At 41.6% G+C, this 17,599-nt stretch overlaps 1 protein-coding gene across 1 annotated transcript in view; it reads right to left on the bottom strand.

Annotated features, from left to right (window-relative positions):
- Nucleotides 1-2,401: 2,401 nt before the first annotated feature.
- Nucleotides 2,402-17,599, bottom strand: part of adamts3 (ADAM metallopeptidase with thrombospondin type 1 motif, 3) — an 81,654-nt gene continuing 66,456 nt past the window's right edge. Inside the window, exons 19-23 of the mRNA XM_030794340.1 lie at nt 16,991-17,147; nt 16,241-16,373; nt 5,667-5,874; nt 4,934-5,051; nt 2,402-2,922 (exon numbers count right to left, since the gene is read on the bottom strand). Coding sequence (XP_030650200.1) covers nt 2,402-2,922; nt 4,934-5,051; nt 5,667-5,874; nt 16,241-16,373; nt 16,991-17,147 — 1,137 coding nt within the window. The remainder of the gene's footprint in view (nt 2,923-4,933; nt 5,052-5,666; nt 5,875-16,240; nt 16,374-16,990; nt 17,148-17,599) is intronic.

Raw genomic sequence — 17,599 nt, 5'->3', positions numbered from 1 at the left:
ATGTTTAAGACATCAAAGCAGTTGTTTAGATGGGAATCTGAATGAGGTTTATCTGCTCAGGACATTAGAGTGATGAAACTGAGCCTGATCATTCATTTGTCACGTTAAATTCATCACATCAGCTGTGTGTAGCCTCAGAGTCATACACAAGACAAGCAAAGCAAGCACATTCTCCTGAAACCTGCATCTGTAATATATCCTTTATTGCTATGTGCTCCCCGTTACAACAAACAGCATCAGTAGTGTACACTTCAGTTACATCTAATGAAAGAAATACAGAAAAAGGCCAATAGGAATGAGAGTGACTGCCTAGTCTACGCATCAGCACTTTGGCTGGGTTGGGCTGCACTGGGGGCAGTTATATCTTATTCCCTATTACAGTTATATCTGTCTGAGGTTCAGGGATTGTCTCAGAAATAGCTAACAATACAATACTAGCATCCTCTGGGAAAGCTTGGAAAGCTTTGTATAACTTTAGCAGCAATGTTTCATATGCAGCAAGTCATCAACATGAAAATAATAATAAAAAACACTGGGCAGGCACATTACGCCTTATAGGCCTAGCTCTTCAATTTGATTTACTCTCTAAAAACAAGACCTACTTGTTCTGGTTTTACCAAGGCCAGACTCTCGTGAGCTGAGTATCCATATAAACAATTTTGTCATTTTCTCTAGAAGTAGGAGATGCCTCCTGATCGTTGAATGCTATCACACTATGTCACTGCGAAGAAATAGCTCCACTGAAGCTTGATGCTAAGCTAATTTGAAAACCGCTGTAATTGACAGCTTTGTAGGGTAAACGAAACTGGATCTAAAACAGCTGTGTGAAACAGCTTTCTTGGGTAAACTGTGTTGCCTAAGAATTTTGCATCTTGTACAACATCTTAAATGCTTGAACACAAATTAACAAACAAAACAAGGTAATTTCTACTCTAAAACATTTTCTGTTTGTAAGATGGCAGCTGGGTTTGGTTTCTTACTGCCTCTTTGGAAATACCAAGCAATGTTGCACATAAAAACAAACGAGGAACTTTAACTCTAAATAAATACTCTCCTATTCTACAGTCTATATACACAAGCTGTACAGTTACACACAACCTGTACAGTAACACACGCCTGTACAGTGACACACGCCTGTACAGTTACACACACCTGTACAGTAACATACACCTGTACAGTTACACACAAGCAACTGTGTGAATGGATGTACTGTGATTTCCATTGAAGAAAAAATCAGCTTCTTTGCTATTGCAGTCAGATGCATTGTGATGTCTCTATTTCAAATAAAAAGGTGACCACATTGAACAATATGTTTCTCACAAAGGTCTTTTGAAAACTCAACACATTGAGAGAACAACTAAGCGCATTCACACAACACTGCATATGAAGTGACCTGCATCAAATACTGCCTCAGTCGGTTTGGTATGGTTTTGCAGATATCTATTGACATTCGCATCCTTTGTTGGCAACAGACATCAAAGAATACAGGGATAACACAGAGAGAAAAACTCAATGGTCAGTCTTGACCATAACCACCAATGCACAAGTAATTAAGAGAACAGGAATAACACAAACCTGGAGAAGCCAAATTTTCATGCATGGCATACAATAATTGGAAGAGACTGGCCGCTGTCTTGTGAGGGTCTAATGAATTCCAGAGTTACAATAAAGGGGTTAGGATCTGACTGGACTGATTTTTGAAGACTATTGTGACATGCACGTCTACACCAGGGTGAAAACAGAGCCTTCTACATAGTCAACACATCAATATCTAAAGCACCAGTAATCTTCAGGACAATACTGAAACATGTCTGAAATAAAGGGCTGTTTTATATATGAAAGAACAGATGAGAGTAGCTAAACTTTGTATAAAAATCCTTTTGTTTTTCCTCAAAAAAACCCAAAACAAAACAAAAACAAAAAAAAAGATCTAACATATACAGTGTATACAGCACCGTTTATAAATATGTCCATCTGTCCAGACAAACAGCACGTCAGAGCTGGGTAACATGGAATTACTGGCATTGGAAATTCTACGCAACTAGTGCCATTTGGTAATGAGCACCACTGTAACATCTCTGGGCTGCAGCTCAGGTTCAGAGCTCAGAGCCTGAGCCACTGAAAATGACCAGTCTAACGACCAATAAGAGGATCTTTGGCATGTTCTACCCACGCAGCAGGGCGGATGATTCATGTCATTTTACAGATGACTGCTGCTAGTGAGGTTGGGGGTGGGGGTGGGGGGTTGGAGAAAGGGGGGGCCTAGAATCTGAAAGTGAACCAGCACTTTAAACTCTCACTCTCTTAATCTCTCATGATAATGATCTAATGAAGAAAAAAAGAATGAGGGAAGCTGTTTATCTACAAAGAGTCCAGGCATGGAGGGGACAGTGTCTCTGCTTCATCTCTCCACCTCTGAAGACACCGATGGTTGCCTGCTCTCTCTGGAACCGTCCCCCTGCTGTGAAGTTCCGTTCCTGGCATTCCTAGTTTTCCTGACCTTGGGAGCTGGTGTGTCGTGGGTGCCCGCAGTTGGCAGGTTCCTTGCCCTGGGCTGGCTCAGTGTAACTGCGCGCCTGGGAGGCTTACTGTTCTCGCTGCCACTGGGTTTGTGTGGCGTGGTGTTGGAGTGCTGTTTCGGAGTACGGGCCTGTGGTGTGGACCCTCTCTGCTGTGGGTGGAGCATAGGAAAGCCTCCGGTGTAGTTGGCAGATGCTGTCAAGGTCTCCAAGAGCTGTGAGGCTGAACCAAAACGTATGTCCTCCTCCTTCCCAGCTGCCTCAGCCAGGAAAGGGGCCAGAGTGCCTCCTCCTCGCTTGCTGCAGGACTCACAGCAAAGCTTGTTGTAGCCTGGGATGGAACAGTATCGGGCCAGTACCTCCATCTGACAGAATATAGATTTATCTCCTCCACATGGCTCGTCTGGGGCCGAAGAAGAAGAAGATGAAGAAGAAGAAGAAGAAGAAGGAGAAGAAGGAGAAAAAGAAGAAGGAGAAGGAGAAGAAAGAGGAGTCGAGGTCACTTTAGTTTTTCACCAAGTAAAACTCATGCAACTTTTACATCACAACCTTAGGAAAAGATGTTACAATTATTCCCTTTTAATAAAAATTCAGTGATAACTTTTCACTCAATGCTCATGAGGCAATAATTTCATTAATTTTACAAAAATCATTTTTCCTGCAGTACGGAAATAACAGTCAGAGTTTACAACAGAGTTTACATCCACTCAGTTCTCAGTCCTCACAGGGAAGCAGAACTCTGATAAGTTGTACTGAGGTTTTCTGTAATCAGATGAATGCAGGATACTGCCTTATACCTGCTGAAAAGGTGATGCTTGGCTTTTGTTATGCAGCCACTGAACAAAACTCTCTACATGTCTTAAGGCCACTCATGAGAGAAAATGCATATCAATTCCAGAACTAAGCCTCAGCATGACAAACTGGGAAACAAGTGGAAGAATCAGTGAGTCCTGCGATGATGTTGGTGGGTTCAGACTGCCTATGCCATATCAGTCAGCGTTTAAACAGAGCAGGCAGCTCTAACAGAGCAATTAAGGCTCTAGTTCACAGATCATTCCTTAGCTATGACAGCGATGGCATTCAATCTGAAGCTGATCTAAATTCATGGCCTCTGTATCCGGCTCTTTCAATGGAGAACTCATAGGGTGTTCTCAATTAGCAGCAGAGTCTGTTCCCTGGTTCCTTGTTGGATTAGAAGCCATTTGTTTCTTTTCAAAGGTGCCTAGAGGCTTGACTTTTACAGATGAAAAGCAACAGTATGAGTCAGACTCCCCTAAGACTAAGCATTTGTGTATTTCCTGGACTCTTTAAGGGTGGTGTTTATAAAGGACAGCCATTCTGTTGTCCCACTGTGCAAACACTGTGCTGTAGTATCAAGGAAATTTAAAATTCTTGGTGAAAGAGACAGACGTGGATGTCTAATCAAACGTCTGCTGAAGCACAATAGAGAGACATTTCACCTGAAAGAGTGCACAGCTGTTATGATGCAATATGAGCCAGCAGAGACAGAAAAAAAAAACCCCTGTATCAGAGACATCAGATTATTTATGTTGCCTTTGTACTTGGTGCTTGTGCTTGGCAGATAAGAGACAAAATGCATGAAATGGCATTAACCATTCCAAAGGAAAACACTATTTCTCAGGTATGGAACACAATACTTCTGATGTCCTGGAAAGACAAAAAACATAAATAGTTTAGGACCTCAAGCCGCAGTTGTTATTGTTATTGGAGTTGGAAATGAAACATAACCTGAACACACATTTTCTGAGGGGTGCTCCCCATAAATATTTAATGTAAAATACCATTAGACTGAGAGAAGACATAAAAAAAAACCCAAGAAAAAAATTGCTACCATTTGAAAATAATTCTGAGGACAACACAAATTAGGAGCATTGGTGGAAAGAAGCACAGGAAAGTTCTGGGTGAAGCTATATTTCTGCTTTTCATGTAGTAAATATGAGTAAATGTATGTAACCAGGATAAGAACATCTCCCTAAGTTATAAATTATGCAACAGCTATGCACATTTCACAGCATTTTGCTCACTGTCTCATGTTTGCCAGCCAAACAACCCCAGAAAAATGTTTTTACATATCGGCTACAGTAGGACTATATGGATTCAAGTTGTTGAACATTTAGATCATGTGTAATTCCCAGTTCAGTTATGCAAAAGTTACAGTGCACTTATATCTACAGCAAGAGAGAGAGAGAGAGAGAGAGAGAGAGAGAGAGAGAGAGAGAGAGATGATTCTTTTCTCAGTGCTTGTTTGGTGAATACATCCTCTTTTCCCTGGCTCAGAGCTCTAATAAAGATTCATTTTAGTTGCAGGACAACTGCGCAACTTTGTTTTGACTTTGGTTTGTGTTTTGACCCTGTGGGCTTTTGAGGTTTGTGTTTTGACCCTGTGGGCTTACCGTGGCATGGGCCAGGCCTGCATGTTCGCACTGTTTCAGGTTTCTCTCCGGTGCACTGATCTCCAATGCGACATGTGACCAGGCGTCGGGCCACACCCTCTCCGCAGGTCACTGAGCACTGTCACACATAACATAGGTCAAAGGTCCTGGGTCAAATGCCATACTCATAGTGCCCAGCGAGGCGAGCCTTTTGTCTTACAGTGTCTAGTGTGGATTGATTTCTACCCAACCACTGACAAGTGTGCTGATGTAGAATATCTCAGGGGTAAAAAGATGTGAATCAAACACCTACATACTAATCTGTTCACTTACAGTTCAAACTGCTGTGATTAAACATTGATTGTACTGGGTGATGTTTCAGCTCTATGAACAATCTGTGAGACAGGTTCTTGATTGAACAATGATTCAAACTGAATTTCATAAAATTAAAGCCCTGTAAATTGGTCATTGAAGGAGGGTTCCACTTTTGTTCAAATGCCTTACAAATCATAGTTTTACAATATACAATATATCTTGTCACCAGCTATTAAAAGTAATTCAATCCTATTCAAATACCATTGTTGTCCGAAATAATGATTAGCAACTACAGAACCACTTATACATCAGAGGACATGGCCAGTGAGGGGTTGGAGGACCTGATCAAGTCTGAACTTCTGTCAAATCCAACTATATTCATCAATTTTCATATGGATGGGCCTTTTATGTAGAGTAAAGAGAGAGGAGGGATATATACCTCAGACCATGTTCCGGTTCTCCACTGGGCCTGGCAAGGGACTCGGTTGCAGGGCCTGCGGCTCTCTGGCTTCTCTCCACTGCAGTATTTGCTGTGGATGGAGCGATTGGTGCCCTCGTGGAGAAACTGCATGCAGCGCACGGTGCGGATCTGATAGCCCAGACTCCCACACGTCTTGGTGCAATGCTCCCATTCCTCAGCAATCCACCTGAAGAGGAGATGAGTGTATTAGTTTAAACGCTTTACAGCGGGTTAAACAAAGGGAAAAAAATTAAACCAGTGCTTGTGGAACGAAACTGAGCCTTGAGCAAGAGAGAACAATTTTCTCCTAGATGGCAGTGATCAAGGGGGATGTTGAGAATAGTATGCTGTGAAAGGAAAGGACAAGGACAAGGACAAGGTTGCCTGATCATTAATTACACAAGGATTACATGTTGCCTATATAATATCTGGCTGCACGGTGGTGCAGTGGGTAGTGCTGTTGCCTCATAGTAAGAAGGTCCCGGGTTTGATTCTGGGCTGGGTAGCTGGGGTCCTTTCTGTGTTGAGTTTGCATGTTCTTGCTGTGTCTGTGTGGGTTTCCTCCCAAAGACATGCAGGTCAGGTGAATTGGAGACACTGACTTGGCCCTAGGTATGAGTGTGTTTGCCTGTGTTTCTGCCCTGTGATGGACTGACGACCTGTCCAGGGTGTTTCCTTGCCTTTTGCCCTATGAGCGCCGGGATAGGCTCCAGCACCCGCCACAACCCTAATTAGGATAAGCGGCTTTGAAAATGAGTGAGTGAGAGGGTTTTTAAGTGTATTGTCACTATTCATTTTCACTTCAGGAATAATGTATGATCCACATGTTACTGCTCAACCCAAACTGGAGCTTATTTTTCTGGCTTTATACCGCATTGTGACAGTATTAAAACAGTGACAGTATTAAAGAAGTTACATAATTAAATTAGTGACATAATTCATTTTCTGGGAGTCAAGGGATGGCCTTGGATTGAATAGTTTCTTTGGCACAAGCCCAGTACAGATCTGTTGGTGTATTTGGGACAGACTACAACTGTTCAAATACACAACCTTTTCCAGTCCTCCAGGATCACATGTGTTTCATTTAAGGAATTAACTTCAGTAGCTTATGCCAAAAACAACAGAAGAAAACATGCACACAAGTTCTAGGAAGATCATTACAGGCTCTGGGTGAAACCAGTTTCAGGCTTTTTGCAATTTCTCCTATTCTTCAGTCAAACTGTACATTATCCGTAGAGCAGTGTGGCTCTTCTATGAGGTCATTTTGGATGCCTTGATCCTTACCTCCTGTTAATTCTTTACAGAGGCAATGCAAAGAGTGAAATCTAGCTCAGCTCAGTGTCTGTCACGGTCCAGTCCTGCTCTTTCAGGTCCTAGTCCGTGTTTTCCTTGTGTCCTGTCATGCATGTCTTGTCTGTCTGTTCCAGGATGCTCCAGTCCATGTTTTACCCTGTTTCCTGCCTGGTTTCCGCTCACCTGCTGCCATTTACCTCATCAGCCACTGCATTTAAGCCCTGTCTGTTTCCCCACTAGTTTGTCAGATTATCTTGCCATTTTCATGTTTCCTGTATTTGTCTGCCTTGCTCATGTTACCTTTTTGACCTCTGCCTGTTTTTGGATTGTGTTTTTGCCTCGTGTTTTTGGGACTTCTGCCTGTTTTTTTCTGTCTCTCCGTGCCTGACCTTCTCTGCCTGTTTTTCTACTACCGCCTTTGTCTTTGCCCACTGGTACCGTCACCGTGATTCTGTCTATTGGATTTTTTGAAAAAGAAAAGACTTCATTAAACATCTGCTAAATATGTTCTGTCCCCTGAGTCTGCTTTTGGGTCCTCAGTCTACCAGGCCTCACCGGTCCTAACAGTGTCAGCAGTCAGATCTTATTTCTCAAACACTAAAACCCAAGCACTCCTTAAGCACAATCAATGTATTGACCTTCTTAAAGATGGAGTGAAACAATGAATGGGAACTCAGTGAGGCTCATGGGGAAGAGATGATGCTCCTCCAACTAAAGCTGGTTTTGTGAAGCAGTCTGGGTAGATCTTCCATTTCAGTCTAGGGGAGGGCTGGTGGTGCAAGGATAAATGTGTGAGTGAAAAAACATGATGCTGATTCTTTTCTGGCCAGCTGAGTGACGGAAATGTTTCGACATTTGACTCAGTAAAGCAGACGACTGATAGCCTCAGCAAAACAAAGTTCGGGTAATTTACTGCAATACCTCCCAAGCACATAATGCTTTAGAAATATAATACTGACTAATCTTTTCGATTAAAGGTTACAGTAAACCTGTGCCCAGGGGGCAGTTGGGAGTTAAATGCCTTGCCCAAGTGCACCTCAGCTGTGGATGTCTCCTACTGGTCCTGGGAATCGAGCCAGTGACTTTTCAGACATTTGGATAGAAAAGGCGATGCAACATTTACATATGTACAGTCACGTATTCTATACCTCCTGTTTACAGCTTACCAGCTTGAAATCACATTATGAAATTTGGACAAAAGTACGTTTTAGCTTCGCATGTTTTTACTGCAAGAGAAAATACGATTAATGTGGTCATGATGCTAAATGCTAGCTGCTACAGTTATACAAAGCAATCAGGGGCCTGAGAGAGGACCTCACTGCTGTCACAGAGGGCTGGACATGGACTGAATGAGTGTCCTACAATGGAGAACAGACTGAGGGCAGAATGCATGGGAGCATGAGAGCAGAAGGATCAGTCTCACAATGCCAACTGTCGATCTGCAGGAACCACTGGAGGATAAGTGCACAGGGGCGATTAGAACAGAATGCTTTGCTTCCAGGTTTGGAAAATTCCATGGAAACATGGGCGAGCCATGCTTCTTTGGATGAGGGAATAGCATTGATGAGGCGTGTCATTTATTTTATCTACACTGACTTTAAATCATGAGTTTTCTCATGGTTCTCTCATGCAAACTTATGCGCACTGCTGCATAGAGTGTCATATATAATGACTGTTTAGCAGATATTAGAAGCAAAGAATGAAGGTATGAAGTTATGCATGAATACAATGATGGATGGATGGACAGATGGACGGATGGATGGATGGGCAGACAAATGGCTGGATAAGGAAATGTTTTGTTAAGGGCAGACAATCACACACTAGTTCTAAGACAGACACAGTCAGAGAACAACCATGCTTTCATTACAAATTAAGACTTAAGAGCAGTCAGAGGCACAGAATACCTCAAAACATAAATGTTAGCATTTAAAAACACCTCAGCGTTCCTCAGCACTGACTCCTGAAGCAGTGTCACACTCAAAGTGCAACGGACTGAAGAGGATTTTACATGGTGATTATAATACTTAGGCATTTTGTTGGCCTGTTCATATTTTTTACATCCCTATAATATTTCCTTTGTTTCTGTACTTGTCAGCTCTCCACTGGGGTTCTCTCTCACACTTTCTGATTCATTTGCCATTTTAAGTAACTGCATGTAGACCCTTTACTCAGAGTGACTGTATATGTTTACTGAAAATGCAGAACACATGCATAAAACAAACTTCTTTTCAAAATAAGAAAATCATTTCTTATTTTTTTAATCTCTCTCTCTCTGTCACACTTGCAAACACATGAACATTTATTCATTTCTTTCTTTTCAGGTTGTGTAACATGCTGCCAGGTACTTAAGGCCTTGCTGATGGAGGCATTTCTATGGATAAGCACTATTCTCAAATAAACTGCTCTGCAAAATGTAAAACTGTACAATGAGTAACAACTGACAGACAGTTTTGACAGATGGCTATTTTCCCCCTCATTTAATGGGGGTAACCTATAATAGATTGCATTCTCTGATAAAAATACACATGTTGTTCTATAGTAGTAATTAAACTGTCCTAAATTCACCCTTGACTATGGAGGCAAAATAAATAACAGACTGCAAGCAGTATGGAAGTGACTAGAGCTGCTTTCCCAGCCTAAACATGGCCCAGTATCGGTGAGTATAGCCATTTTCACTGATGACACAACATATAACATATGGATGATAGTGATTAGAAATTTTTAGATATATCGTGCAAATCTTACAAATCCAAAGATGGCATGGCCTATGAATCATCAGTAAAGTTGAAATTGATAGAAAAACTGGGAAAAAAAACATTCGAGTGTGGGGTGCACAGTGGCACAGTGGGTAGTGGGAGTTTGCATGCTTGCATGTTCTCCCCCATCTGTGTGGGTTTCCTTCCACAGTCCAAAGACATGCAGGTCAGGTGAATTGGAGATACCAAATTGCCCCTAGGTGTGAATGTGTGCCTGAATGTTTTTGTCTGTGTGTCTGCCCTGTGATGGACTGGTGGCCTGTCCAGGGTGTTGCCCACCTTTTGCTCGATGCGCTCTGGGATAGGCTCAAGCACCCCCTGCAACCCTAATTAGGACAAGCAGCTTAGAGAATGAATGAATGAATATTTGAGTGGAAATCATGAAAAAGAAATGGCTACACTGGATACCTTGGATTTTTTCCCCATTAAGAAATCCCTCATTGCACACACGCCACTACAAGCAAAGTCCTGGTCTGGGCTGTAAGTCACTCAGGTCCTCAGGTTACTGCCTCATTAACACACCATATAGAGAATCACTACTCACTCTTTCCCCTCTCCCTACACAGCCACACAGGCAGGGGCTGGGGGCTGAAGCAGACATTTGCTGTACTGGGCTGAGGCGAGGTGTGTCCTGTAAGCTGGAATGGGGCACTGCTGGGCTAACGCAGCACGGCAGGGCTCCTGGAGACATCCACCATGGACAGCACCTACACTCTGGTCCAGCTCAGATACCAGGCATCCACTGTCAGTACCATGGCCAGCTCCTCTCCTACCTGCTGAAGCCTGCTCACCTGCAGGAGCTGGAGGAGCATCTCTGGTCTCCACTCAGATCACAGCTACAGCACCACTTACTGCTCTAACCAGCGCCACTGTGCCTGCCCAGCCAATGAACTGCAGGCTCCAGCCTGCCCAGCCAATGAACTGCAGACTCCAGCCTGCCCAGCCAATGAACTGCAGACTCCAGCCTGCCCAGCCAATGAACTGCAGACTCCAGCCTGCCCAGCCAATGAACTGCAGACTCCAGCCTGCCCAGCCAATGAACTGCAGAGTCCAGACCTTCACTAAGGCCTCAATCTTTACCTTTCTTTCCTGAAAACTTTCACCATTTGCATCTAATTTACCCTTTCAGATGCAGTTTTACAGAATAAAGACCATTTCTGTTTAAGCTTGGCTCTTCCCTCTGAAGCCACAGGGGTTGGACATGTTCAGAAACCCTTGAAGTTGTGATGAAAGCTACAGAAAATCGTATTGTCCTGTTTATAATGTATTCTGGTGTGGTCCATATGGTCTAGAGCAGAGGTCATAAACCATGGGAGTCCTCAGGGGACTATTAATTGTAGGGGGTGCACACAAAACACACCAATTTAGTGCCGACAACAAAAACAACAACAACAACAACAACAACAACAACAACAATAATAATAATAATAATAATAATAATAATAATACATGCTGAAGTCTGGAAGTGATCCCAAATCTCCCAGAGGAACAACAAGCAATTCAAGAAAAGTGTCATGATCAGTTAACACAATAATGATAATGATAATACATTAAGACATGTCCATTAGTGCTGTTCTTTATTATAATATTCATTTCAGTAATTCCTCTAATCACATTGCCACATAATACATTAATCCAGACTTGAGATTAATTAATAACATAATTACACTACTTAACATTCCTTCCTGGGGAGAGACAGATGCTGCTCTGATAATACAACATTTAAATGTCAAATTAACACCATTCTGCAGATACTACTTCATCTTCATATTTGTTCACTTAATTACTGGCTTAAGTTACTGGCTTTGGAAACCAAGCTGTTGAAAAGTAGGCCTGTGTGCTACAAAACAGCAGCAATCAGCAGTGACTTGGCTAATGGATAGTTCAACAACTGCTTGTGTTTTAAACAGCTTAGCTCTCCAGCTCATCTGAGAGACAAAAACATGAGGTCAAAGCCAAATGGTATAAACTGAGGGAGCATGGATTTCCTCAGTATGGATTTATCTTCAAACTAGGGGAGAGGAGGTGCGAGTCTGCGTGATTTATCAAATAAATGACGCCATTCAAACAACTGCAACACCTGGAGACAAACCAATCAGCTGAAAAGCAAGCTGTTAGAAAACTTAGAGAGGTGTCTGAAAACTTAAAGGGATGTCCGAGAACTTAGAGGGATGTCCGAGAACTTAAAGGGATGTCCGAGAACTTAGAGGGATGTCTGAGAACTTAAAGGGATGTCCGAGAACTTAAAGGGATGTCCGAGAACTGCTTTTATTAGATCCATCAGTTAGAAGTAATTCCTCTGATGATTTTAGGAATACTTTCCTGAACATGGCAAAATCTCAACAGAACCAATAATATCAATGGTCTCTGAAACAGTAGAGACCGTGTGAAATTTACAGTAGAGGCAAATTAAAAAAAACCCAAACAAACATAATTTCACAAACAGGTTTCTGATAGACTGATCTATCACAGGGGTGGGCAACATTTTTTCCAGAGGGCCATACTTACTTACAGTAAGCTTAGGGCCACACATTGGATGATTGAAATGAAACATGAAATGCACAGTGCTGTCATGTTAAATGACATGAAATTGATATACATGACAGATTACTGTACAGTAGCCTATTTGCCAGCCTACTCGAAGGCCTGACAATTTTTACGGCTTTATGTCAACCTGGTGTACTCTGAGGTTACAATAAAGATTGAGATTAAGATTAAGATTTACTTTCATAAAACAATACACTTAAATGCAGTATCAATTTTTACATTATCCTGCATCTTCTCAATTGTCTAATATGTACCACTGCACATTGCATGTTACACACAATGCATTATGTTAGATACATGGACTTGAGGCAGACTGAACTATCAAACTTTAATTTACCACTGCATAACAAACCTGCACCACTGAATGAAAAAAGACACTTAAACACATTATATACATTTGACATGAGCTGTTTTACAATTATCTAATTTTAATTTTTATTGACATTTATTTTTAGAGATATTTAATATTTATTATATTTATTATGAAGATATAAATTGTGTCATATAACACAATTTATGGACAGTTCAGTTTAAGAAACTTAATGCTTAAGCTCAAAAGGTCCATGTACATTACAAAATCTAGTTACTAAAAAATAGTAACATTTTTTTTTTAAACCTCACTCCAAAATTTAAGTTAAAATATTCATCAAAATATAATGAAATCTGATTTACAAGCATCAACACTCCCATCTACGTGAGGCAGGTGGCCACCAAAAGTGAAAACAAGACTGTCAAAACAAAAGGAACAAAGATCATCTCACAATTACACGCCCTCCTTATGGAGTCAGGATGAACTGTGGATCTGTGTGAGACCATTTTTATTCTACTAACTACGTGAGATAACTGTGATTTATAAAACTTTGTGAGATTTATTAATCAACTGTGTGAGATGAGTAGGTGACATGGATAGGAAAAGCTTTTTGTCACACACAGTGTTATTCGTGGATTTTAGCCTAATGTGAACAATTGGGGTGGTCACTTCTGTTTGCAAGACCATCAAAGTGTTGAGATGTGCAACACAAACGACAGATGTTTATCCATCAGCTGTGATATGTAGCAGGACTTCTTGCAGTTCATCACAGAAAAAGTTTGTTTGCACACATAAGTGGAGCCAAATAAAACCAGCATCCTCTGTGTGCCTATGCGAGTTTGGAAACTGGGCTTCCTTTAGTGCACCATAGAAGTTGTCCAGTGTGGATGTAGTGAACTTGTCCTTGAGAGCAGGGTTGTACTGCATGTCAGTCAGCTCTAGCTGAGCATCCGGAGATGCTTCCTCGCTGTTGTAGGAAAGGGGAGAGGATACTAGCTCCAACTCTCTTCCAATCTTTGCGAAGTCAGAGAAACGCCGATTGAATTCAGTATGAAGGTCTTCGAGCGCAGTGGTGTATCTCTCAGTGTAGTGGCTGGAAGCCACATCCGGAGTAGCCGGTGTTGGGAAATGTGTGAAGCACTTGTTGGTCATTTCTCGGGAAAACAGGGTCAGCTTGGCTTTGAATGCTCGCACATAGGAATACAGTTTGTGCATGAACAGATTCTTCCCCTGCAACTTCAGATTGAGTTCGTTTAAATGGCCCATTACATCCACCCCGAAGGCAAAGTCAATCTTCCAATCCGGATCTTGAAATTCTGCTAAATTGCTAGCTTTACCAACAGTCACCTGAAACATCCCTATCTCTCCTCTCAGGTACCACACATGGCAAAACACCTTGCCCATGCTCAGCCAGCGAACGTTCCGAGTGGTATGGCACGTCTGTGTGTTCTGCCTCACTCTCCTCCAGCAGCTGGATAAACTGGTGATGGTTAAGTCCCCGGGCCCGGATAAAGTTCACAAGTTTCACCACCATTATAGTGACACGGCCAACTTTAAACACAGATTAACACAGGGGACTCCTGGTGAATGATGCAGTGCAAGAAAATCAGATCTGAGTTGGGGTCATCCTCTCTCACCTTGTCCTGCATCCTCCGCAGTAGTCCAGCATTCTTTTTGCTGGGGTTCCGTGATCGAAAAGTACGTTAAGTCGGATGCCCTTTTTGACAACGCAGCAGTCAACTCTTCATTAATGACTTCCACATGCCGAGTAACTGTGCAATGTAACAGATTCACATCTTCAAACTGATTTTTGCTGTCAGGGCACAGTATACTGACCACCTCTACCATACAGTCTTTTAAAAACTGAAAATGGCTTACTGTCTTTTGTGATTTTGTGTGATAGCATGCAACTTTTGTTGCCAATTCTTGGACTGTAGACTGCTTTGTAAAAATATTCTGCCTGGCAATTAAGTTGAAAGACAGTTTCAAGGCTTTTTCTTCTTTCTCCCACGAAGACAAATTTGTCGCATAGTTAGCATGCTAAGTACTGAAATGTCTATTAATGTTGTATCCTTTGAAGACAGTAATACTTTCTTGGCATATTAAACATATTACTTTTGAACCACCACTCGTCAAAAAATATTTAGATGTCCATTCTTTGTAAAACACTCTACATTCAGAGTCCACTTTTCTCTTCTTTGATGCATTCATTTTGACTTAACTGATTGTTTCACAACAGCTAACATTATAAGCCTGTCACTTGAGGATTGTGAGGTAAAGTCAATTTTAGGCCTCTAGCCCAATTTTAATTGCAGACAGCACCTTCTGTTGGATTCAAATTAATAGTAGTGCAGACTTGCCATTTGCTACATAACGTAGCATTTTTTTTTTTTTGTAGTTTTTCCCTCAATGACGTTGCAGGCGAGATAACAGTATGCGGGCTGATTCCGGCCCATGGGCCTTATGTTGCCCTTGTGTAATCTATCAGAACTGATCGAGTCTTGGATCACTCCCCCGTAAGTAAAACATCAGAAAAAGTACAGTTTCTGTGCTCCATTACTGAGAGATTACACAAGGTTACGAAAGATGAGAAAATTGCATTGGAGAGCTCATAATGCTGGTTTTTAGTGTTTGGTTTTTTATTCTTATGCAAAAGAGGGTTCTGCCCTGGTCAGTGAACTGATTTTGAGGAACCAAATGCAATAATCAGGTCCCGAGGTCAAATAAAACACTAGTGGCAGATAAGATAGCCTCTGGCACATGACACTGCAAAGGCCAAAAAAACCTTCAACCAAACTGACATCTGTGCCCTGATAGTAAGATCTGTTTACAGAGACACTGTGGCAACATTGCAAGCTAAAAAAACAGGAGTTAAAATACACACACACACACACGCACATGGAGAGAGAGAGAGAGAGAGAGAGAGACAGAGACAGAGAGTCCTAAGGCTGCCAAACAAACCCATCCTATCGAACATGGATGACACTCTCCTTCACAACATGCCACTCTAATCCACAACTTTAGAAAACAGCAATCAGTTCTCAATTGAATTAAAAATTTACCATGGGTATGTGAATCTGCAAGTTAGAACAGTGAAGGTGACGGTGAAAACATCCAGAGCCTCAGTGATGCTGAGGTACAGTGGTAGAGGACATTACTGATGACTCGCCGTCCATGTGTTTTGTAAGAAAGTCATGGGTTTAGACTAAGTGAGGGACGTAAGGACACCTGAATTATCTCCATCAATCATTATGATCCATAACATCTTTATGAGGGTGTTTTTATACATTCTGCATGGGTGGCTAACCTTGTTTACATCCTCTAGTTCCTCCTCCTGGTACCCTCTGCTAATTTGATTGGTTCAAAGAGAGAAATGGATGCTGCTTATTCATCGCACTGCTAGAATATTTACATGTTACCATAGTTACTAGCATAGTTACGTGTTACAGTCTACAGTATGTTACCAGCTGTTTTATGGCTCCTCACATCCAATGCCACAAATACAACACAGTTTGTTTCATTATAATTCATAGGTGGTCAGACAGTGTAGAGGCATGATATCACACACGGACTGCTTTTTCATGTTTCATACTGACGTTACAGGCTATGAACAGCCATTAGACTGATTTTGTGTCATCTCTACTCACTGTGGCTGTGTGCAGTCCTGCAGGTTACACATTCTGCGGATTGGTTTGGGTTTCTTGCTGACGTCGCAGTAGCTTTTGTGAACCATCTTGCTGTCCCCTTTCTTTCGGCAGCCATATTTGGTATACTGAAACCCTGGGGCCAAACAGAGATGAAACCAAATTTCCTCAGAGAGTTTACAACATTAACATCAGCAGAACAGTAGTGACACATCATGTCACAGTTGCTATTTAAAAAAACCCTTCAGTAACTGAGCTAAGGTGCACAGGGAACAATTCAGACAAGACTGTGAATGACCCCACATCAGGTACCTGATTTTCAGTTCACCCATAAGTGCATGCAAAATTAAACAAGCTCCAGGCTCCAGGTATGTTTATACACTTTATCTTTTATTCTAATTATATTCAAGATCCAAGATTCCTTTTATTCTTACATCTCGTTATACAAGTATGAGAGTAGAATTCTTGAGTTTTGGCTCCTATGTGTTTTATATAAATATATGTGTTTATCTGTGTGTGTATGTGTGAGAGAAAGAGAGAGAGAGAAAGAGAGAGAGAGAGACTGAGAGAGTCTCCTGTGACTGACAGATCAATGTCACACACCATAATAAAAGAAAGCAACTCAATTTAAATTAACAGCAGAAATCATTTAGCACAAATAAAATTCTTAAATCCATTTTAATAATCACATTGATTATTTGCTATTCAGAGAGTTTACATGCAGAGCACACATGAATGGACACAGGTTGTTACCTCCGGCACATGGCCGTGAGCACTGCGACCAGCTCTTCAGTGCCCACTCGTATGTGTCTTCCTGAATGACGTTATTGTTGTTTATAGGGACTGAGTCTTCATGTATTACGTATTTATACATCAGTGAGGACCTTGTCTCATTGTCCTGAGGTATAATCTTTTGGAGAGGGAAAACAAAGGATGTTCAAATTATGTTATGTTATTTTCAGTATACAGTGAAACTGGTGTATGTAAATGCATGTAGATTTATGTATTTCTGACCTTTATGTTGTGACTAAGACAGGTAAACCAGTGTGACTCTGCATGGTAGTCAAACATTTCAAAAATAACCAGAATCACTCACTCAATCTCTGTACACTCATTAGCACAGAGCACAGACATAAGTCCCTCAATAAAAATACTATTCGGGTGTGATATTTATTACATTTTGGTCATAAGATCATGTACTGAGTGTAACTCTATAGACCAATGTGGAACTAATGAGTCCAAAACCTCTCAGATTGTCTCAGTGGTGTCAGTGATGTTAGTGGTGTCACTGGTGTCAGAATGTCTCAGTGGTGTTAGTAGTCTCTGTGGTGTTAGTGGTGTCAGTGGTGTCAGTGGCGTCAG

This window comes from Chanos chanos, chromosome 1, assembly GCF_902362185.1.
Source record: "Chanos chanos chromosome 1, fChaCha1.1, whole genome shotgun sequence".
Lineage (NCBI taxonomy): Eukaryota > Metazoa > Chordata > Actinopteri > Gonorynchiformes > Chanidae > Chanos > Chanos chanos.
The sequence above is the reverse complement of the archived record's forward strand: the minus strand, read 5'-3'. Positions and strand labels throughout refer to the sequence as shown.